Source organism: Lynx rufus, unplaced genomic scaffold, assembly GCF_022079265.1.
Source record: "Lynx rufus isolate CCGP_SWC_20201006 ecotype Redwood Valley unplaced genomic scaffold, mLynRuf1.p SCAF_10, whole genome shotgun sequence".
Classification (NCBI taxonomy): domain Eukaryota; kingdom Metazoa; phylum Chordata; class Mammalia; order Carnivora; family Felidae; genus Lynx; species Lynx rufus.
Window position 1 is genome coordinate 86,251,760 of NW_025814824.1, and position 23,683 is coordinate 86,275,442.

General features: G+C 46.8%; 1 protein-coding gene across 1 annotated transcript; it reads left to right on the forward strand.

Moving 5' to 3' along the window:
- Window positions 1-15,125: 15,125 nt before the first annotated feature.
- LOC124526829 (proteasome activator complex subunit 2-like) lies at window positions 15,126-15,867 on the forward strand. Its single transcript, XM_047100014.1, is given in 2 exon segments — window positions 15,126-15,533; window positions 15,536-15,867. Coding segments are annotated over 2 exon segments (720 nt in total). The 5' UTR covers window positions 15,126-15,137; the 3' UTR covers window positions 15,860-15,867.
- Window positions 15,868-23,683: the final 7,816 nt, after the last annotated feature.

The following is a 23,683-nucleotide window of genomic DNA, read 5'->3' on the forward strand; positions in this document are numbered from 1 at the left end:
AGTGTGGGGGAGAGGTAGAGAGAGAGGGAGACACAGACTCTAAAGTGGGCTCCAGGCTCTGAGCCATCAGCACAGAGCCCGACGCGGGGCTTGAACCCACGAGCTGTGAGATCGTGACCTGAGCTGAAGTCAGAGGCTTAACCGACTGAGCCACCCAGGCGCCCCCATCCATGGTATTGTATTAGTAATCCATTCCTTTTTATTGCCGGATTATATTACACTGTGTGGCTGTACCACACGGTCTTCATCCATTTGCCTATTGATGACCATTGGAATTGTTTCCAGTTTTGAGGTATTGTAAATTTTTTTTTTCAACGTTTATTTATTTTTGGGACAGAGAGAGATAGAGCATGAACGGGGGAGGGGCAGAGAGAGAGGGAGACACAGAATCGGAAACAGGCTCCAGGCTCTGAGCCATCAGCCCAGAGCCCGACGTGGGGCTCAAACTCACGGACCGCGAGATCGTGACCTGAGCCGAAGTCGGACGCTCAACCGACTGCGCCACCCAGGCGCCCCCAGTTTTGAGGTATTATAAAATGAAGCTGCTGTGAGGGACACCTGGGTGGCTCAGTTGGTTGAGGGTCTGACTTCAGCTCCGCTCATAATCTCATGGTTCATGAGGTCAAGCCCCACAGCACTGAGCCTGCTTTGGGTTCTCTGCCTCTCTCTCTCTGGGGAGCCAAGATGGTGGAACAGCATGGAAGTTTTTTTCCATCTTGCGTCCGTGAAATACAGCCAGATCAATACTAAACCATCCTGCACACTTAGAAAACTGAGTTGAGGATTAATACAACGATCTGCATGACCTGAACCACAGAACTCAGCAGGTGTGCAGTGTGGAGAGGTGAACTGGGGGAGAGGGAAGCCGCGGAGGGCAGGGAGCTGTTTTTGCTCTGCCTCTCTCTCTCTCTACCCGTCTCCTGCGTGCTCTCTTTCTTTCTCAAAAGTAAATAAACATTAAAATTTTTTAAAAAGAAGAAAAAGGGGCTCAGTCTGTTGAGCATCAGACTTTGGCTCAGGTCATGATCTTGCGGTTCATGAGTTCGAGCCCCACATCAGGCTCTGTGCTGACAGTTCAGAGCCTGGAGCCTGCTTCAGATTCTGTGTCTCCCTCTCTCTCTCTCTCTGCCCCTCCCCCGCTCACGCTGTCTCTCTCTGTCTCTCAAAAATGAATAAAAATGTTAAAAAAAATTTTTTTAATGCCAAACAAAATAAAACATAAAAAATCACAAATAAGTAAATATGCTATGAACATATTTGTACAGTCTTTGCAGACACATATTTTCTTGCTTCCTGGTGCCTGAGTCCTAGTGAGGACTGGAACTCTGGTTCATAGGGGAAGTATGCTTATTACTAGAAACTATCAAACATTTTTTCAAAATAGTTGTACCATGTTATACCCTCACCAACAGTGTACGAGAATTCCAGTTGCCCCACCTTTTTGCCAAATTTGGCATTGTTAAGCCTTTTGATTTTAGCCTTTCAGATGGTGAGCAGTGATATCTCATAGTGATTTTGTTTTGCATTTCCCTTATGATGAATGATGTTGAGCATTTTTCCATGTGATATTGGATTTTATTTTTCACTTGTTTATTTTTTTAAGTTTATTTATGTATTTTTGAGAGAGAGAGAGAGAGAGAGTACAAGCAGAAGAGGGGCAGAGAGAGGCAGAGAGAATCCCAAGCAGGCTCTGCACTGTCAGCACGGAGCCTGACGTGGGGCTTGAACTCATGAACTGTAATCAGGAGTCAAATGTTCAATCGACTGAGCCTCCCAGGAGTCCCTATTTTTCATTTGAAGGTTGTGTTATTACAGGGTTGATCTTGATCTCAGGGTTGTGAGTTCGAGCCCCACAGTGGGTGTAGAGATTACTTAAAAATAACAGTAAAATCTTTTAAAAAATAAATTAAGCAGCACCTGGCTGGCTCAGTTGGTAGAACAAGTGACTCTTGTTCTCAGGGTCGTGAGTTCAAGCCCCACATTGGGCACGGAGCCTACTTAAAAAATAATAATAATAATAAATTTTCTTAAAAAGATGTGTTATGGAGCACCTGAGTGGCTCACTGGGTTAAGTGTCCGACTGGCTCAGATCATGACCTTACGGTTTGTGGGTTCAAGCCCCGCCTTGGGCTCGGTGCTGACAGCTCAGACCCTGGAGCCTGCTTCAGATTCTGTGTTTCCCTCTCGCTCTCTGCCCCTCCCCCACTCATGTGCATGCGTGCACATGAGCACACTCTCTCTCAAAAATAAATAAACATTAAAAAATTTTTAAAAAGATGTGTTATTATAAAACATGCTTAATGTAAGACATTCAACTACAGAAGTATATAAAGTACAAAATGAACCTTTTACCTTATTCTCCCAACTTCACTCCTTTTCATTAGCTAACAGTTTATTATATAGCCCACATAAACCAGATATAATTGTACACACACACACACACACACACACACACACACACATCCCCATTTGATTCTGCAATATCATGCGTAAATTTTAGGCTAAGGGACTGACATGCCTCCTATCACTGAAACTATAGTAACGTCGATAACTGGGAGAGGAGACTGGGGCCCAGAGGGAGGTTAAGACAGTTGCCAAGGTCACACAGCTCATAGGTGGCATTGCTTAGACTTGAACCCAAGTCTCTTTGGCTTCATAACTGAGTGCCTGCCTTCATGCAGGAGTGCCTGGGTGGAACAGTTGGTTGAGTGTCCAACTTTTTTTTTTAATAATTTGCTTAATGTTTATTTTTGAGAGAGAGAGAGAGGGAGACAGAGCACAAGTGGAGCAGGGGCAGAGTGGGAGACACAGAATCTGAAGCAGGCTCCAAGCTCTGAGCTGTCAGCACAGAGCCCAACGCGGGGCTTGAACCTGTGAACCATGATGAGATGGTGACCTGAGCCGAAGTCGGGAACATCCAACTCTTGATCTTGGTTCGAGGTGTCGTCTCACAGTTAGTGAGTTGGAGCCCCACATAAGGCTCTGTGTTTTTTGGTTTTTTGTTTTTAATGTTTATTTATTTTTGAGAGAGAGAGAGAGAGAGAGTGAGCTGCGGAGGGACAGAGAGAGAGGGAGACACGGAATCCCAACCAGGCTCCAGGCTCTGAGCTGTCAGCATAGCATTGGGCTCTATGTTGATGGCACAGAGCCTGCTTGGGATTCTCTCACTTTCTCTCTGCCCCTCCCCCACTTGTTCTCTCTCTCTCTCTCTCTCTCTCTCTCTCTCTCTCACACACACACACACACACACACACAATAAAAAAATAAACTTAAAAAAAACCCTGAGATTCTATCCTCTTACAACCTTAGATTCACTCACTCGTTTTTTTGCCCTTTCATTCATTCGACAAGTGCTCTCGGGGCCCAGGCCGGGCACTCCCCTGCCTTTCAGAGCCACAGATGAGCTGAGGAATCAGGTACGGTGACTAATACAATTTAGGGAGAAAGGGGCATGATGGGAGATGTAGAGGGGGCCCGTCCGACCCACTTTTCGGGGTCAAGAAAGGGTCCTAGACTAGGTAACCCTGCAGGGATGTGTGAGGTGCCCACAGGAGAGAGGGTCAGGTTGCAGAAACAGCGCATGTGCTAGAGGGTGCACCCGCAGGGAGCACATCTCTCTCTGGAGGTGGGGTGGGGGTTGAGTGGAGGCGGGTGAGGTGGTGAATGCCAGCCGCAGGCCCTCCCGAGGGAGCCTGGCTCCGTCCTGAGCATAAAGGGAAACTGGGAAAGGGCTGGAGTCATGATTTTCAGATTCCAGGGCTTTAGATTTTAGTTTCCTTCCGTCCCCATCCTACAAGATTCTTCTGCAAGGAGCACAGTGTCCTGGAGACTTGGAGGCCACCCGGGCACCATGCGCCCCAGCTGTCCCCCCACAGCAGATGCTCCTGACGCAGGCTGCAGGCTGCCTCCTTGGTCGGGAAGGACCCTGTTGCCCCCTGGTGGTGGCTGGGACTCAGCCGTGGAGGGACATTGACTCCCGCAGGGCCTGGACAAAGGGGGACAGGGAGAGGTGGAGGTCCACTGGTCCCACTCCTCCCCTAGACCTCCTGTCTCAGCCAGCAATACCTCCACCCCCCCACCACCTGTTGTTCACCCGAGTTTCACTCTCGAGCCCCCTTTCTGTCATTTCACTTCCTCTTTGTCCTTCCCAGCCCCTGCAGCTCCCCCGTCCTTCTCCTCCCTCTACCTTTGTCACAGCCTCCCAACTGGCTTTTCTCTGCTGTCCACCCACACCACTACTCTAGTCTCTACACAGAAGCCAGAGTGGTCTTTTTTAGTTTATTTTTTAATGTTTATTTATTTTGAGAGAGAGAGAGAGCAGGAGAGGGGCAGAGAGAGAGAGAATCTCAAGCAGACTCCATGCTGAGTGCGGAGTCCTGATGCGGGGCTCGATCCCATGACCATGAGATCATGACCTGAGCTGAAATCAAGAGCTGGACGCTTAACCGATTGAGCCACCTGGGCGCCCCTTTATTATTATTCTTGAAGTAAAAGTTATACAGTAAATTGCACAAATTCTAAGTACATAGCTTGATAAATTTTTATGTTTTGTAATCGTGCATGTAACTCCCACCCAGATCAAGATAGAACATTTCCGGCCCCCCAAACCCACGTGGTCCCCCTCCTTCCCCCGCAACAGGTAACCTGTATTCCAATCTCAGATTCTTTGGCATGTGTCAAACTGAAAAGAAAAGACGTCACCATAGAAGTCACACACACTCTTTTGTGTCTCGCTTGTTACAGTCAGTGTTACATTTCTGAGGTTTGACTGTGGTGCCGGGCGTATTTATTCCATCGTGTTACTGAGCTACTGTTCATTTATCCCTTCGATCGTTGAGGAGCATTTGGGTGGCTTCCCATTTGAGGCTAGTAAGAATAAACTGCTAGGTACCTTTCGGTACAAGTCTTTGGCGGACGTAAAAACTCGTTTCTGTTAGGTACGTGCCCAGATGCAATCCTTCTTCTCTTGGCCGTTCAAATCTCTTGTAACACTTCACTGCATTTTCTGGACGCCTCCTTACTTGATAACTGCCTAAGGACAGAGACTAACACAGCACCTGGCATAGAGAAGCTAGGACAGAAGGAAGGAAGGAAATAAGGAAGGAGGGGAGGAGGAAGAGCGGGAGGAAATAAAGAAGGGAGGAAGGAAAGGAAGGAGGGAGGGAGAGAGGGTGAGAGGTTCTTGCCTGCGTTCTTACAAAGAAGGTGAGGTCGTCTGATGAGATGCCAGTGCTGGGTTGGAGGAGGAAATGAGACTAAGAGTGAAGATTCTAGGGGCACCTGGGTGGCTCAGTGGTTTAAGCATCTGGACTCTTGACTTTGGCTCAGGTCATGATCTCACGGTTCATGAGTTCTAGCCCCACATCAGGCTCTGCGCTGAGAGTGCGGGGCCTGCTTAGGAGTCTCTGTCTCCCCCTCTCTCTCTGCCCCTGCCCCGGTCGCTATCGCTCTCTCAAAAATAAAGAAAGAAACATAAATGAAAAAGAATGAAGATTCTAGGTTTTAGGAATATAAGGTAAAGGGAATGAGAAACAAGTAAGGTACTACTAGTCTAGGGTGTAAAATTTAAGGGCAGCAGGCTGGGAAGGGGGTGCCAAAACCTCACTAATCAAGACAAATAATGGTTTAATGAAGTGTTTTTTAAGTTTTTTATTTATTTTGAGAGGGAGAGAGCAAGTGAAAGAGCAGCAGAGAGAGAGGGAGAGAGAGAGAATCCCAGGCAGGCTCCACATGGTCAGTACAGAGCCAGACACAGGGCTCGATTCCACAAACCGTGAGATCATGACCTGAGCAGAAATCAACAGTCAGAGGCTTAACCGAGGGAGCCATCCGGGCGCCCCCGAAGTATTCTTAAATAAAAATTAAACTGGGGCGCCTGGGTGGCGCAGTCGGTTAAGCGTCCGGCTTCAGCCAGGTCACGATCTCGCGGTCCGGGAGTTCGAGCCCCGCGTCGGGCTCTGGGCTGATGGCTCGGAGCCTGGAGCCTGTTTCCGATTCTGTGTCTCCCTCTCTCTCTGCCCCTCCCCCGTTCATGCTCTGTCTCTCTCTGTCCCAAAAATAAATTTAAAAAAAACGTTGAAGAAAAAAAAATTAAAAAAAAAATTAAAAATTAATGCCCAAAACTCCATGCTGAATAAAATGTCAAAAATGTAAACAAAACCAGGACCCGAGGCAAGAGGAGAAATACCAGTCCCATCACCCTGGTCCTGACCCTCGGGATCCTGCTGTTCCTCCTGTCCACCTGCAGGTGGTAGGGTCAGCATCCTTTTAGCAAATAGTCTTTGCTTGGCGAGTGCTTTCTGGATCTGCGGAACTGCATACTGAAATCCATGCTGACCCGGCTGGATGGGCATTCTGTGCAACTGGGCAAGTCCCTTCCCCTCTCTGGGCCTCGATTTCCTATCTGTAAAGGGCTGGGAACTCAAATCCCATTTCTAGCTCACACTTCTCAGCCCCGAGTTCTCATTCACCCTCACTCTTCTTGCCTTGCCATTTGGAACGTCAATTTTTTTTTTTTTAATGTTTATTTACTTTTGAGAAAGAGACAGAGCGCAAGCAGGGGAGGAGCAGAGAGAGAGGGAGACACAGAATTTGAAGCAGACTCCAGGCTCTGAGTTGTCAGCATAGGGCCCAATGCGGGGCTCAAACCCACGAACTGTGAGATCATGGCCTGAGCTAAAGTAGGAGGCTTAACTGACTGAGCCACCCAGGCGCCCCCGGAATGTCATTGTTTTCAATTTAGAACCCAGGTGTGGTCTCTTTTTTATCTTCCTCTGGTTGATTGAATGCTCAGCTACAAGAAACCTGTGTTTTTTCTGAAGGGCAGAAGCTCCATTTTCCAGACTGTTACAGCCTTCCTAGTGTGGATAGCATGGTACGGGAGCTCACTCAATGCTTAAATAACATTTTTTTCTGGTTAGAAAGTTATTCGTATTTTTCCTTCTTTAATCTGTTTATGTGATAAATTAAGCTACGTTCCTAATGACAAAATCTCCTAATCCCAAGGGTGGGAGTAGGGACTCAAAAGTGAAAATGATCTACAGTTTTCTTTTCTTCTTCTTCTTCCTTTTTTTTAAATTGTGTTTTACTACTAAGGTAACGTGAGTAAAATGGATTGTGAATTCTGTATTTTCCCAATGGTTTAGAATAGTTTAGGGGCACCTGGGTGGCTCAGTCTGACTTCGGCTCAGGTCATGATCTCATGGTTTGTGGTTGTGAGCCCTGCATCGGGCTCTGTGCTGATGGCTCTGAGCCTGGAGCCTGTTTCAGATTCTGTGTCTCCCTCTCTCTCTCTGTCCCTCCCCCTGCTCGCGCTCTGTCTCTGTCTCTTTCAAAACTAAATAAACATTTTAAAAAATTTAGAATATTTTATATAACCTCAGAATAATCTGATCTTTAAAGGCTAGATGGGGGCCCCTGGGTGGCTCAATCAGTTGAGCATCCAACTTCGGCTCAGGCCATGATCACATGAGTGAGTTCAAGCCCCATATTGGATTCTATACTGACAGTGCAGAGCCTGCTTGGGATTCTCCCTCTCCCTCTCTCTTTGCCCCTCTCCCACTCACACACTCTTTCTCCAAATAAATAAATAAACTTAAAAAAAAAAAAAAGCTAGGGGCGCCTGGGTGGCTCAGTCAATTAAGTAACTGACTTGGGCTCAGGTCATGATCTCACAGCTTGTGGGTTCGAGCCCCGCATCAGGCTCTGTGCTGACAGCTCAGAGCCTGGAGCCTGCTTCAGATTCTGTGTCTCCTTCTCTGCCTCTCCCCTGCTTGTGTTCTCTCTCTCTCTCTCTCTCTCTCTCTCTCTTTCTGTCACTGTCTCTCAAAAATAAATAAACATTTCAAAAAATTTTAAAGTATAATTCCTTGGGGCACCTGGGTGGCTCAGTCGGTTAAGTGTCCAACTCTTGATTTTGGCTCAGGTCATGATCTCATGGTTCCTGGGATTGAGCCTTGTGTTGAGGTCTGAGCTGACAGTGCAGAGCCTGCTTGGGATTCTCTCTCTCTGCTCCTTCCCTGCTCGCACGGGCTTGCACTCTCTCTCAAAAATAAATAAATAAACATTAAAAAAAATATGTTAGAGAAACAAATTGTATCTCATAAGATTTAGGACATTCTTCTACATAAACAAAATCCCATTATCCCAAAGAAGAAAGTTCTATTATCCATCCAGGAAGAACTGGATGTAATAATAATATCTAGCACACTGTATATATTCAGATTTCTCTAACTGTGCCAGTAATGTCTTCTTAGCTGTTTTCTTTTTTCCCTTTTAACTCCAGAATCTAATCAAGAAGTTGCCAGTGCATTTGGTTGTCACATTTCTTTAATTTTTGAATCTGGAACAGTTATGCCTCCCCCCCACCCCCGCCTTTCTTAACTTTGATTTTTTTAAAGATCTTATTTAATTTATTTTTTTAAATAGGCTCCACATCCAGTATGGAGCCCAATGTGGGGTTTGAACTCCCAACTTTGATATCAAGACCTGAGCTGAGATCAAGAGTCTGACGCTTAACTGGCTGAGCCAGATTTTATTTTTGAAGTTTATTTATTTATTTATTTATTTATTTATTTATTGAGAGAGTGTGTGTGTGTGTGTGTGTGTGTGTGCGCGCGCGCGCGCACGCGCATATGAGTGGGGGAGGGGAAGAGAGAGAGGGAGAGAATCCCAAGCAGGCTTTGGACTCCGTGCTGAGCCTGACTCAGGGCTTGATCTCACAACTGTGAGATGTGAGATCATGACCGACCTGAGCTGAAGTCAAGAGTCAGACGCTAAACCAACTGAGCCACCCAGGCACCCCCTCCCAGAATTTATTTTTAAGTAATTTTTTTTAATGTTTATTTTTGAGAGAGAGAGAGAGAGCGCGGGGAAGGGGCGGGGCGGGGGGGGGAGACACAGAATCTGAAGCAGGCTCCAGGCTCCGAGCTGTCAGCACCAAGCCCAATGCAGGGCTCGAACTCACAAACCTCGAGATCATGACCTGAGCTGAAGTCGGACGCTTAACCGATGGAGCCACCCAGGCACCTCAAATTTTTTTAAGTAATTTCTACACCCAATGTGGGTCTGGACCTCACAATCTTGAGATCAATAGTCTCATGCTCCAGTGACTGTGCCAGCCAGGTGCCCCATGACTTTCACCTTTTTTTTGAGTCCAGGTCCATTGTCATGTAGGATGTCCTACCGTCTTAATTTGTCTGTTTCTTTAGGATTAGATTCAGGTTGAACATTTTGGGCCACAATACTACGCAGCGGATGTTGAATATTTTCCATCGCATCATCTTAGGAGGCATTTATTTTTTTATTGTTTTTTTTAAAATTTGTTCGTTGGGGCACCTGGGTGGCTCAGTCAGTTAAGCGTCCGACTTCGGCTCAGGTCACGATCTCCCGGTCTGTGGGTTCGAGCCCCGCGTCAGGCTCTGTGCTGACAGCTCAGAGCCTGGAGCCTGCTTCGGATTCTATGTCTCCCTCTCTCCCTGACCCTCCCACGTTCATGCTCTGTCTCTCTCTGTCTCAACAATAAATTTAAAAAAACATTTAAAAAAATTTTTAAAAGTTTGTTTGTTAAAAAAAAATTAATAAAAAAGGGGGGGAGGCTGGGTGGTTCAGTCGGTTAAGTGTCCGACTTCAGCTCAGGTCATGATCTTGTGGTCCCTGAGTTCGAGCCCCACATTGGGCTCTGTGCTGACAGCTCAGAGCCTGGAGCCTGTTTCAGATTCTGTGTCTCCCTCTCTCTCTGATCCTCCCCCGTTCATGCTCTGTCTCTCTCGTCTCAAAAATAAATAAACGTTAAAAAAATTTTTTTTTAACATTTGTTTATTTATTTATTTATTTAGAGAGAGAGAGAGAGAGAATCCCAAGCAGGCTCTGCACTGTCATCAGGGAGCCCGACTTGGGGCTCGAACCCACGAACCGTTAGATCATGACCTAAGCTGAAACCAAGAGTCAGATACTTAACCAACTGAGCTAGGTGCCCGGGGATGCATTTAATATTAGTTTGTCTTATTATTATTATTATTATTATTATTATATTTTAAAGTTTATTTCTTTTGAGAGAGAGAGAGTGCACAGGGTGTGCGTAGAGAGAGCAGAAGAGGGGCAGAGAGAGAGAGAATCCCAAGCAAAGCAGGCTTTGCACTGTCAGTGCAGAGCCCAAACACAGCTCGCTCTCACAAACCATGAGAGCATGAGCTGAACCGAAACCAAGAGTCAAACCAACTGAGCCACTCAGGCACCCCTATCATTATTATTTTTTTAAGATTTTATTTTTAAGTAATCTCTACACCCAATGTGGGACTCAAACTCACAACCCAGAGATCAAGAGTCATATGCTCTACTGACTGAGCCAGATAGAGGCCCCAGTTTGTCTTACCATTGACCCAGAGTGTTTTAGAATGCAATCTCTTTAGTTATCTTTCTAATCTCTTCCATGATTCTTAGTCTGTTAAAATTTTCAACTTCTTAGGTCAATTTTGATAGTTTATATTTTGCAAAAAAAAATTCATCTATTTCGTTTTGTTATTCCAGCGTATTACCATATTTAAAAACAATAACATCCACATCTGTGTTTGTATGGCCTTCCTCATTCCTAATGTTGTATATTTTTGCTGTATCTCTTTGCTTTCTTTCTTTGGACTTACCTTTAGTTAAGATTTTTCTCATTGTGGTGCTCCTGGGTAGCTCAGTCAGTTGAGTGTCAGAGTCTCGATTTCGGCTCTGGTCATGTATGATCCTAGGGTCGTGGGATCAAGCCCAGCATTGGGCTCCATGCTGAGTGTGGAGCCTACTTGAGATTTTCTTTATCTCTCTCCCTCTGCCCCTCTCCCAGGCTTGTGCACATGCTCTCTCTATCTCTCTCTCTCTCAAAAATAATATATATATCATTTTATTTGTCTTTTCAAACCATTTTTTTCTTTTCAAACAACTTTTATTTATTCTTTTAGTATTCCCCCCCCCCCCCCATTTCATTAATGTCAGCTTTCATCTTATTTTTCCCTCTCCTTTTTACTGGTTTTTCTAACTTCTTAGGTTGAATCTTTAATTCACTGATTTCCAGTGTTTTATAAATAAAAGCATTTGAGACTATTTTTCACCTGAGTACAACCTTAACAGTGTCCCATGGGGTTTTAGTAGGGAGAACTCTTTTCCTTCTTGAGATATTTTAACAATAAAGGTGTGCTGTATTACCTGTGTAATGAAAAATGAAGACAAAAAGACACAAAACCCAACCCCACCATTGTCCAATTATAGCATTGCAGGATTTCTCTGCTGCAGTCGGAGGGTGAACTGCAGGAATTAGGAACGGTGATGGGCACAGAAGTAGGAGAGGGTTTGGAGACAGGCACTCTCTCAGCATGATGAGGTTCAGAAGTTGGGTCACAGCAATAGCACTACTAGGAATTTAGCCAAGGGATACAGGAGTGCTGATGCATAGGGGCACAGGTACCCCAATGCTCATAGCAGTGCTTTCAACAACAGGCAAATTATGGAAAGAGCCTACATGTCCATCAACTGATGAATGGATAAAAAAGATGTGGTTTATACATACAATGGAATACTACGTGGCAATGAAATCATGCCATTTGCAGCAATGTGGAAGGAACTGGAAGGTGTTATGTTGAATGAAATAAATTAGTCAGAGAAGGACGGATATCATGTTTTCACTCATATGTGGATCTTGAGAAACTTAACAGAAGACCATGCGGGAGGGGAAGGGGAAAAAATAGTTACAAACAGAGAGGGAGGGAGGCAAACCAAAAGAGACTCTTAAATACAGAGAACAAACTGAGGGTGGATGGCCGTGGGGGAGAGGGGAAAATGGGCGATGGGCACTGAGGAGGGCACTTGTTGGGATGAGCACTGGATGTTGTATGTAAGCCAATTTGACAATAAATTACATTAAAAAAAAAGAAGTTGGGGGGCGCCTGGGTGGCGCAGTCGGTTAAGCGTCCGACTTCAGCCAGGTCACGATCTCGCGGTCCGTGAGTTCGAGCCCCGCGTCGGGCTCTGGGCTGATGGCTCAGAGCCTGGAGCATGTTTCCGATTCTGTGTCTCCCTCTCTCTCTCTGCCCCTCCCCCGTTCATACTCTGTCTCTCTCTGTCCCAAAAAATAAATAAACGTTGAAAAAAAATATTAAAAAAAAAAAAAAGTTGGGTCAGCAGTGGGGGGGGGCAGTGAAATATGGGTTTCATAGAAAAAGTGCAAATGGCAAGAGACTCATCTTCAGAGTAAAAGAGGTTTGTTTGTTTGTTTGTTTAAGCAATCAAAGAAAACACCAAGGTGGGGGGGGAAGCAAGCCATAACCCATAATCCAGAAGGCAAAGCTCTGTCTCCTCCATGAAACACCATCAGCAGAAAGGTTGGGGGTATGTGGGGCTATTTTTATACTTCCAGTGAATCCTGGAAGAAAACTACTTATAAATATGCTCAAACAGCTCTTGGGTGGTCGTGCTTTTGTCATGGAAGGCGGCAGACATTTTTCGGACCCAGGGTGGGATGTTGGAAACAGATGGCTTTGATTATTGGGAATCCATTCAACAAAATAATTGCTATTTTTATTTTGTATATTAAACATCTGCTCAAACAGCTCCTCTTGGATACAAGGCATGGATGCGATGTGTTTAAGGTCGGGGTGGGGGGGGGGGTGGTGCGTATCAACAGCTAGGGAAAGGGTCACAGCCTGGAAGGAAGAGAAAGAAGGAGCTGGGGGTCAAGAAGACCCCACACAGGGATGCCCCGAGGGTCTCAGCAATGAGCCCTGAGCTTGTGGACAATCAGACCCAGGAATCAAAGCCTGCCTCCCCTGCTTGCCCAATGACAGGCACCTGAGATACCGCCAGGGTGGGCAGCTGGTGAAGAAGGGAGGCAGCTCCCCAAGACGGACTCCCTTGTCTACCTGCTTCCTGACTCCGGGGAGAGAGCTGGAGACGCCCAGTATGACTCAAGACAAGGAGCCAGGGCCCAGGCTATGCATAAATGGAAAGTGGGGAAACTGGTGTCCAGAGGGAAAAAGTGACTGGCTAGAGTCACCCAACGGAGCAGGACCAGACTGTGAGTGCTGGACTCCTGAGTCCCCGAGAGGTGAGAGTCGTGCTGGGTCTGAACCAGGGTGGGGAGGACTCTGGGTCCTGACTCTCCCTGGAGTAAGGCAGAAGTCAGCTGCTGTCAGGGAGAGGGGTGAGTGGGGGAAAGCGGAGGTGGGAAGACAGCAGACAAAGAGAGGAGGGAGAGGGAGGAGGGGCGTGGAGAGGAGACAGGAAGCTGGAGGGGCCAGAAAGACAGCCTGTGTTTCATTGGGAGTTGGGAGGGGCGGGCAATCCTGCTTTTTTTAGGCTACTGATTTTCAGGGTCTGCTTGACAGGACACTGGTGAGGGGGTGGCATGTGATGAGGATCCCAGGGCACCCCGTCATGAGCTGGAGTGGGAGTTAAGGTATTGCTAAATAACACTCTAGATTCTAATCTAGAGCAACCATCCTCCCAGCCACACTCAGAGCTGGGCAGACCCAAGTTTTGCAGGTAGAACCTTGAGGCTTCGACAGTGTGGGGGGCTCCCTTTAAAAAATAAAACGTTTGGGGCGCCTGGGTGGCGCAGTCGGTTAAGCGTCCGACTTCAGCCAGGTCACGATCTCGCGCTCCGTGAGTTCGAGCCCCGCGTCGGGCTCTGGGCTGATGGCTCAGAGCCTGGAGCCTGTTTCCGGTTCTGTGTCTCCCTCTCTCTCTGCCCCTCCCCCGTTCATGCTCTGTCTCTCTCTGTCCTAAAAATAAATAAACGTTGAAAAAAAAAATTTTTTAAAAATAAAACATTTGGTACTGGGACCTTATGAAGATAAAAAGCTTCTGCACAGCAAAGGAAACAACCAACAAAACTAAAAGGCAACCAACGGAATGGGAAAAGATATTTGCAAATGACATATCGGACAAAGGGCTAGTATCTAAAATCTATAAAGAGCTCACCAAACTCCACACCCGAAAAACAAATAACCCAGTGAAGAAATGGGCAGAAAACATGAATAGACACTTCTCTAAAGAAGACATCCAGATGGCCAACAGGCACATGAAAAGATGTTCAGCGTCGCTCCTTATCAGGGAAATACAAATCAAAACCACACTCAGGTATCACCTCACGCCAGTCAGAGTGGCCAAAATGAACAAATCAGGAGACTATAGATGCTGGAGAGGATGTGGAGAAACGGGAACCCTCTTGCACTGTTGGTGGGAATGCAAATTGGTGCAGCCGCTCTGGAAAGCAGTGTGGAGGTTCCTCAGAAAATTAAAAATAGACCTACCCTATGACCCAGCAATAGCACTGCTAGGAATCTACCCAAGGGATACAGGAGTACTGATGCATAGGGGCACTTGTACCCCAATGTTCATAGCAGCACTCTCAACAATAGCCAAATTATGGAAAGAGCCTAAATGTCCATCAACTGATGAATGGATAAAGAAATTGTGGTTTATATACACAATGGAATACTACGTGGCAATGAGAAAAAATGAAATATGGCCTTTTGTAGCAACGTGGATGGAACTGGAGAGTGTGATGCTAAGTGAAATAAGCCATACAGAGAAAGACAGATACCATATGGTTTCACTCTTATGTGGATCCTGAGAAACTTAACAGGAACCCATGGGGGAGGGGAAGGAAAAAAAAAAAAAAAAGGACGTTAGAGTGGGAGAGAGCCAAAGCATAAGAGACTGTTAAAAACTGAGAACAAACTGAGGGTTGATGGGGGGTGGGAGGGAGGGGAGGGTGGGTGATGGGTATTGAGGAGGGCACCTTTTGGGATGAGCACTGGGTGTTGTATGGAAACCAATTTGTCAATAAACTTCATAAAAAAATAAAAATAAAAAAAAAAAAATAAAAAAAAAAATAAAACATTTGGGGTGCCTGGGTGGCTCAGTAGGTTGAGTGGCCAACTTCGGCTCAGGTTATGATCTCACGGTTCATGGGTTCGAGCCCCACGTCGGGCTTTGTGCTGACAGCACGGAGCCTGCTTTGGGTTGTCTGACTCCCTCTCTCTCTCTCTCTCTCTCTGCTCCTCCGCTGCTCACATTCTCTCTCTCTCTCTCAAAAATAAATGAACATTAAAAAAAAGAAGAAAGGGGGAGACCGGAGATCCTGCAACTGGAGCAGCATGGCCAAACCTGGTGGGGTGCGCCTGAGCGGGGAAGCCCGCAAACAGGTGGATATTTTCAGGCAAAATCTTTTTCAGGAGGCAGAGGAATTCCTCTACAGATTCTTGCCACAGAAAATCATACACCTGAATCAACTCTTGCAAGAGGACTCCCTCAATGTGGCTGACCCAGCCTCTCTCCGGGCCCCACCAGACGTCCCCATCCCAGACGCCCCACCCAAGGATGATGAGATGGAAACAGATAAGCAGGAGAAGAAAGAAGTCCCTAAGTGTGGCTTTCTCCCTGGAAATGAGAAGGTTCTCGCCCTGCTTGCCCTGGTTAAGCCAGAAGTGTGGACCCTCAAAGAAAAATGCATTCTGGTGATCACATGAATCCAGCACCTGACCCCCAAGATTGAGAGGATGGAAATGACTTTGGGGTGGCAATCCAGGAGAAGGTGCTGGAGAGGGTGAATGCAGTCAAGACTAAAGTGGAAGCCTTCCAAGCAACCATTCCCAGGTACTTCTCAGAACGCGGGGATGCCGTGGCCAAGGCCTCTAAGGAGACTCATGTCATGGATTACCGGGCCCTGGTACGTGAGCGAGATGAGGCAGCCTATGGGGAGCTCAGGGCCATGGTGCTGGAGCTGAGGGCCTTCTACGCTGAGCTTTATCATATCATCTGCAGCAACCTAGAGAAAACTATCAACCCAAAGGGTGAAGAGAAGCCATCTGTGTACTGAGCCCAGGGCCAGAAGGGAAATAAATGATCTATGCTTTGTGTGGGGGGAGAAAAAAAAAAAAAAGGAAGAAAGAGAAAACATTGGGGCACCTGGATGGCTCAGGTTATGATCTCAAGATTTGTGGGTTCGAGCCCCATGTCAGGCTCTACACTAACAGTGCAGAGCCTGCTTGGGACTCTCTGTGTCCCTCTCTCTCTGTCCCTCCCCTGCTCGCTGTCCTCTCTGTCTCTCTCTCTCTCTCTCAAAATAAATAAATGGGGCGCCTGGGTGGCGCAGTCGGTTAAGCGTCCGACTTCAGCCAGGTCACGATCTCGTGGTCCGTGAGTTCGAGCCCCGCGTCGGGCTCTGGGCTGATGGCTCAGAGCCTGGAGCCTGTTTCCGATTCTGTGTCTCCCTCTCTCTCTGCCCCTCCCCCGTTCATGCTCTGTCTCTCTCTGTCCCAAAAATAAATAAACATTGAAAAAAAAAATAAAATAAATAAATAAATAAATAAATAAATAAATAAATAAATAAACTAGAGATAAAAAAGGTAGAGAAAACACAATTACAAAAAACAAAATTAGGCATGGGGCTTTGGAAGGGGCCTCTACCTCTGCTCAGTGCCTTCTCTGGTTTCTTCTCTCTCATCCTTTGTAAACCAAGGCCCACCGCTCCCAGAGGGGGAGGTGGGAGCAGGTGATGTCAAGAGCATGGACTTGGAGGTCAGACAAACCTGGGCTGGAATTCTGGCTAAGCCACTTCCTGCGTGAGCCAGGCAAGTCACTTCAGTCTTGAGACCTCAGTTTTCTCATCTGTAAAATGGGCAGGATAATATTTGCCTCCTCAGAACCACTGTCAAAATAAAATAAAAGAGTAACACGTAGAGCACTTGGCACAGTGCCTGCCATGTCACAAGCACTTAATAAATGGCATGCCTGATATGGCGTAAGCATTTGGTTTATGATTATAATAATCACCCAAAATGATTCAGTTTCACTTCAACTGGCACTTCTTCTAGGAAGTCCTTTGTCAAAAATTGAAGTATAGCATACATCCAGCAAGGACATGATTCAGTGTACAGCCTGGTGAACTTTTCCATAAAAATGCACCCAAGTTATCACCACCCAGATCAAGACACAGAGCATTAGGGCACCTGGCTGGCTCAGTCAGGGGAACGTGTGACACGATCTTGGGGTTGTGAGTTCAAGCCACACATATGGAACGGAGTTTACTTAAAATTAAAAATTAAAAAAGAGGGGCACCTGGGTGGCTCAGTTGGTTGGGCATCCGACTTCAGCTCAGGTCATGATCTCATAGTCCGTGAGTTCGAGCCCCGCATCGGGCTCTGCGTGACAGCTCAGAGCCTGATGCCTGCTTCGGATTCTGTGTCTCCCTCATGCTCTGTCCCTCTCTGTCTGAAAAATAAGTAAAAACATTAAAAAAATTTTTTTAAAAAGACAGAGCCTCAGGAGTCCCCTCATCTCTCTTCCCAGGGAGTATCCTTGCCTTCCATCCCCATGAGAAAGTCATTAACCTGAGCTCTACCATCATAGATTAGACTGTTCTTGAAGCTTTATATGCATGGACTCATAGTGTATCCTTCTGTGTCTGGCTCAAAGAAGTTCTGAACTATGTGGTTCAGAGTTCAGGCTTCAGGCTCAGTCACGCCTGGTTCAAATCCTGGTTCAGCCAAGCCTTTGCTATGTGCCTCAGGCTGTGCTATGTCTCAGTGTCTGCATCCGTGAAATGCACGTAAATCATCATACCTACCTGATAGAATTTTGAGGGAGATTAAATGAGATATTGTGCTTGAAGCATTTGGCAGCCAAGGGTGCCCGAGAAGTGGCAGGGGCTGTTTTTATTCATCTCGGTTATGCTCAGCCCCTCCCGTGTCCGTCCCCAGGAGAGTCCCAGAGACTCCATGGCTCTGACCTGAACTATTGCCCTAGTCTCCCTTGGTGCCTTCAACTCCGACCCAGCCTGCTTTTAGCTGCTAAGTGGGCCGGGCCAACACGGCCACAGGTGGGTCACTGGGCGCCCCCACTTTCCCACGTGAACTCCAGCTCAGCCTTGAAGTCTCAACTTTGCCTTTCCCAGGAGTCCTTTCCAAATCCCTGGCTGGACTGGGTGCCCCTCTGCAGGCCTCCCTGGCTCCCCGTTCCTGCCCTGGCAGGGTACTCGGCCTTGCATTTTGTCACCCCAGAGTGCTCAGCGCCTGGCAGAGTGCCCAGCACACCACAGGCACCTGATGCATATTTCTGAAATGTTAAATGGATAAATAAATAAATAAATAAATGTCTCTCCCATATTTGAAAACCTTCCATGGGTCTCATGGAGAGAGAAATGAAGTCCAAACCACAGAGTACTGTATTCTACGGTCCCTCGTCACCACATGGCATGGTTTGGATCCTTTCTCTTGTTGGCTGTGAGAGCTCGGACGAACGGCTTGGCTTCCTCATCTGTAAAATGGGGATAATAATAGTAAATAACTCACAGGTGACCATTAGGGTTCAATGAATTGATAAATGTGAAGAGCTTGGAATAGTGATTGACCTATAGTATGTCCCACATATGCTAGTTGTTGTCCTCATCTTCTTATTCCCCCTCCTGTTCCCCCTCCTCCCTCCCCCTCCCCCCCCCTCCTCAACACTATTCTGCTGGGGGAGGGGTAGCCACCTGGCTATGCAGGGTGAGGGAGGGGACCTGGTGGCAGGACTGCTCCTTTTCTTTACCAGTCCTCATTTTCAGCCCCGTCCCTCACTCCTACCTTTGGAAGGACGTGGTACCAATGAATCCTGAGCCGCTCCAAGGTCCTGTGGTTGAGTCCGCTGGTCTCTTTTTGAAGATTCATGTTTCCACTTCCTCTTTTCTCCGCAGTCATGAATTACGTGCTGTTCATCTTCCAGACTTTTGTCGCTCATCTCCCATTCCCTCCTTTTTCCGTTCTTTGTGTCCTTGTGGATTTTAACTTCTTATAGTTCCCCTGCTATTTCTTTAGCGGGGTTTCAGGAGGAAAAGGATTCCACATTATATAACCGGATCTATTTTTCTATAAACAAACAAAATTCTGAAACAAAACATTAACTGTTTATTCTTGGGGAAGGGGCACATGGGAATTTGCTTTATTAGTTTTCTGTGTTTTTAAAATGTTTTGTTTAAAAAAAGAGAGGTTCTGGGCGCCTGGATGGCTTAGTCGGTTAAGCATCCGACGCGATTTCGGCTCAGGTCATGATCTCATGGTTTGTGAGTGTGAGCCCCGAGTCAGGCTGAAGCCTGCTTGGCATTGTCTCTCTCCCCTCTCTCTGTCTCTACCCTGCAAGCTCTCTCTATCTCTCAAAGTAAATAAATAAACTTAAAAAAAATTTTTTTTTTAAGAGAGGCTCTCCTCTATTCAAAAAAGTGACTTTGATCCTGATCTGTGGTTCTAGCTGTTCTTTTTTTTTCTTTTTTCATCTTTCTTCCAGAAGAATAAGTCCATACCTTTTTGCAGGCTTGGAATTAGTCCTCACCTTTCTGCACAGTGACAAACATCCCAGGTCACCAGTGACTTTTCAACTGCCACAACCACTACAGTTTTCCTTTTTTTAATATTATTATTATTATTTTTATTTTTGAGAGAGAGACAGACAGACAGACAGCACAAGCAGGGGAGAGGCAGAGAGAGGGAGACACAGAATTGGAAGCAGACTCCAGTCTCTGAGCTGTCAGCGCAGAGCCCAATGCGTGGCTTGAACCCAGGAACTGTGAGATCATGACCTGAGCCCAAGTCGGATACTTAACAGAATGAGCCACCCAGGCACCCCTCCTTTTTTTTTTTAAGTTTATTTATTTTGAGGGGGTGAGAGACAGAGAGTGAGCTCTTGAGTGTATGTGCGCATGTGACTGTTCATGAGCAGGAGAGAGGCAGAGAGAAAGGGAGAGAGAGAATCTCAAGCAGGCTCTGTGCTGTCATCTCAGAGCCTGACATGGGGCTTGATCCCACGAACCGTGAGATCATAACCTGAACCCAAACCAAGAGTTGTATATTTAACCAATTGAGCCACCCAGGTGCCCTGGAAGTTTTTCATTTTTACTGGAGCTTTGCAGCATGATGTGGTGTTGGTCTCCTGGCTTTGTGCACTCCTGGCTCACCCATACTTCTCTGGCCTTTTCCCTTCTGCCTCCTTCGGTGTCTGCTCCTTTTGCTCAGTCCCTACCCCCTTTTTTTTAGAGGCAGGGGAGGTGCAGAAGAGAGGGAGAGAAAGAAAAGATAATCCTTATTTTTTATTATTTTTTAATGTTTATTTATTTTTGAGAGACAGAGCATGAGTGGGGGAGGGCAGAGAGATTGGGAAACAGAATCCGAAACGGGCTCCAGACTCTGAGCTGTCAGCACAGAGCTGGACGCGGGGCTTGAACTCACAGACGCCGAGATCATGACCTGAGCTGAAGTCGGACGCTTAACCGACTGAGCCACCCAGGCGCCCCTATTTTAAAATAATTCTTAGGGGGCGCCTGGGTAGCTCAGATGGTTAAGTGTCTGATTCCTGATTTCCACTCAGGTTATGATCACACAATTCGTGAGCCCCGTGTGTGGCTCTGCCCCTGCCTGGGATTCTCTCTCTCAAAATAAACAAACGTAAAAAAGTAATAAAAATAAATAATTCTTAAGTAACCACCATTACTCACTAATGGTATCTGTGCATCTTCTCAGACCTTGCAATCACATGGGACATCGGACTTCAACTCTCATTTCCTGTTCCACCTTGATTTACAGGAGTTATTTGCTTCTTGTCGCATCAATTGATGAAAACCCACATTTACAAAGATACAATGTCATAGAAAAGAATGTAGTAAAGTTTAATGCTGAAATTGTTAACTATTTCCAGCTACTAGTTTTCACAGTGTCCAACAGATGACATTGTTTCTCTCCAGAATTTAAAATATTTTACTATGCTCCTGTTAATTTGCTGTGGCACCCCAGGGTGCCTGAGCACACAGTTTGGGAACCATGGGTCTATGCTCTTTTCTTTGATTGGATTCGATCTTTCTCTCCTCAGCTTCTGGACTCAGCTCAAATGCTGCTTCTTCCACGAATCTTTCTGGCCAAACTGGCCAGAAGCAAAACACACCTAAACAAAACTATTTCCCCAGTTGGAATGAAAATTCCTTCCTCTGGGATCTTACGACAATTTAACGTAAAGCGTAAAGTGTTAAAGATACAAATTGTTCTCTGATATCCACAATGTAAAAAATGCCACATTTCTTTATTTTTCTAAATCAGAATAAAACCAGCTTTAAGCCCCCACTGGCTGAGGTCACTGGGACTTCTCGTATCTGGCATTTGGGAGTAGCTCTTTCCTTGTTCCTACGGTTTTCACAGTCCAGGCAAGTCTGAACTGCCCCTATCAGCTGTCCATGGAGGCTTCCTCTGAAGGGTTCCCCAGTTCATTCAAAAGTGGCTGGCCCTAATCTCTGCCGCAGAGCCAGGCTGAGCAGAGGGACTCTTTCTTGACCGTCAAGACTGTGTGGGAAGCATTCACACCACCGCTGCCCCTGTCCAGAGCCTTGCCCCCAATGGGACTCTATGTGAGCCGGGTAAAATCCAGTGCCTCTCTGGGAACCTGTTGCATGGCAGAATCCAACCTTTCCCCTTTGGGAAGAGGTATTAGTCCCTCAGAGTTTGGATGCAGGTGGCTTGGGGGCCGGATGTGTCCCTCTGATGTTTGGCCAATGTGGTGTTATTAAAAAAATAATCTTTCTTTCTTATTTATTTATTAAAAATTTTTTAATGTTTATTATTTTTGAAAAAGGGCGAGACAGAGGGCAAGCAGGGGAAGAGGGGCAGAGAGAGACGGAGACACAGAATCGGAATCAAGGCTCCAGGCTCTGAGCTGTCAGCACAGAGCCCAACGCAGGGCTCGAACTCACAGACCATGAGATCGTGACCTGAGCTGAAGTCAGCTGCTTAACCGACTGAGCCACCCAGGTGCCCCTAATCTTTTTTTTTTTTTAATTTATTTTTATTCTGAGAGAGAGAGAGAGAGAGAGAGAGAGAGAGAGAGAGAGAAAACATGAGCGGGGGGCGGGGAGCAAACAGAGAAAATCCCAAGCAGGCTCCATGCTATCAGCACAGAGCCTGATGTAGGGCTTGAACTCACCAACCATGAGATCGTGACCTGATCCGAAATCAAGAGTTGCATGACCAAACCAATGCGCCACCTAGGCACCCCTAAAGATTATTTTTTAGTCCACTGTGATACTTAACCATTGGGAGATGTCACAATTCCTACAGTCAAGATTCTAGGTCGCCGCATGGAAACTATTGATTGGAGCTGAGTAAGGACTCCCCTCTGGGCAAGGTATATGGTCTGCAGTTGTCTTATCTGTGGTGTCCTCACCTCTGCATGGCCTCTACAGTCCTTTGAATTTGAGACCCTGGCCTAGACTTTGGAAACAAAGCCCTTTTGATATTATTTTCTGACCTCAAATACAAAAATCTGTTAACTCACTCTTGGGGGGCAAGGATCTACCAAACTCAAGAACTCCAAGCCCAGCGGCTCTTTGTAGGTGCTGGGACGGTGGGTGGCTGCAATGGAGACAATTACTTTTTCATTCTCTGCCAATGAATCCACAGCAGCAAAAGAGGCAAGGCACAGCCTCATGTTATGTCACTTTTAAGGATATTAATAGCTAACATGCACTGGGTCCTGACTAGGTTCCCAGTCCTAGGTAAAAAATCTTGTAAATATTATTTTGTTTAATTCTTTAGAAACTGCTTTTTTTTTACATTTTTAAAAATGTTTTTATTTATTTTTGAGGCAGAGAGAGACAGAGCATGAGCAGGGGAGGGGCAGAGAGAGAGGGAGACACAGAATCTGAGACGGGCTCCAGGCTCCGAGCTGTCTGCACAGAGCCCCATGACGGGCTCGACCGCAGAGTGTGAGATCATGACCTGAGCTGAAGTCGGATGCTTAACCGACTGAGCCACCCAGGTGCCCCTAGAAACTGCTTCTAAAAGAATGTAGCAGAAACCACAGGGTGCCTGGGTGGCTCAATGGGTTAAGCATGGGACTTCAGCTCAGGTCATGATCTCAGAATCCTTGAGTTCGAGCCCCTTGTCAGGCTCTGTGTCGACAGCTCAGAACCTGGAGTCTGCTTCAGATTCTGTGGTCTCCCCCTTTCTCTGCCCCTCCCCTGCTCACACCCTTGTCTCTCTCAGAAACAAAATAAAAACATTAAGAAAAAAAATTTTTTAATAAATAAAATAATGTAGGGGAATCTAAATGCCCAGTGTTCATGAGAACGGGTGGGGGTTAACATGGAAAAATGCAGCTGATGATGCAGCTTAAAAGAAGGGAGGTAGGTGCAAGCTCGGAGACCGTCGGAGAAGAGGCCTGGACTCTGGACCCAGGGCTCTCCAACAGGCCCTGGGTATGCGGGGGACCCAAGCCACTGGATCCACAGTATAACCAGGTTTCGTGGCAGCAACTGTACCCCATTTCTTCCGTCTCAACTTGGTCTGCCCCATTGCCTATTCTGGCTCGTCGGTCCCTCTCTCCCCTCCTTTGGTCACTCCACGCTGTTCCCCGTCCTTATCCCAAACCTCCAGCGCTCCACTCTGCATCCATCCCCCCACCTGCTTATCTCCTGTTGGTGCAGTGGCCAAGCCACAAACAGGCTCTCTGCCGTCACATGACCCGTGCGTAAATCACAGGACTCTGCCTACCCCCAGCGGCTGGTCCGCACCAGGGCTCTGCAGAGCCTGCAGGCCGCGCATGCGCAGCTGCAAGCGCACCTGCCGGGCAGCGGACCATCCCAGCGCTTCCTGCGGCCGCAGCCCCGCCCCGCGCTCAGGCTGGGCTG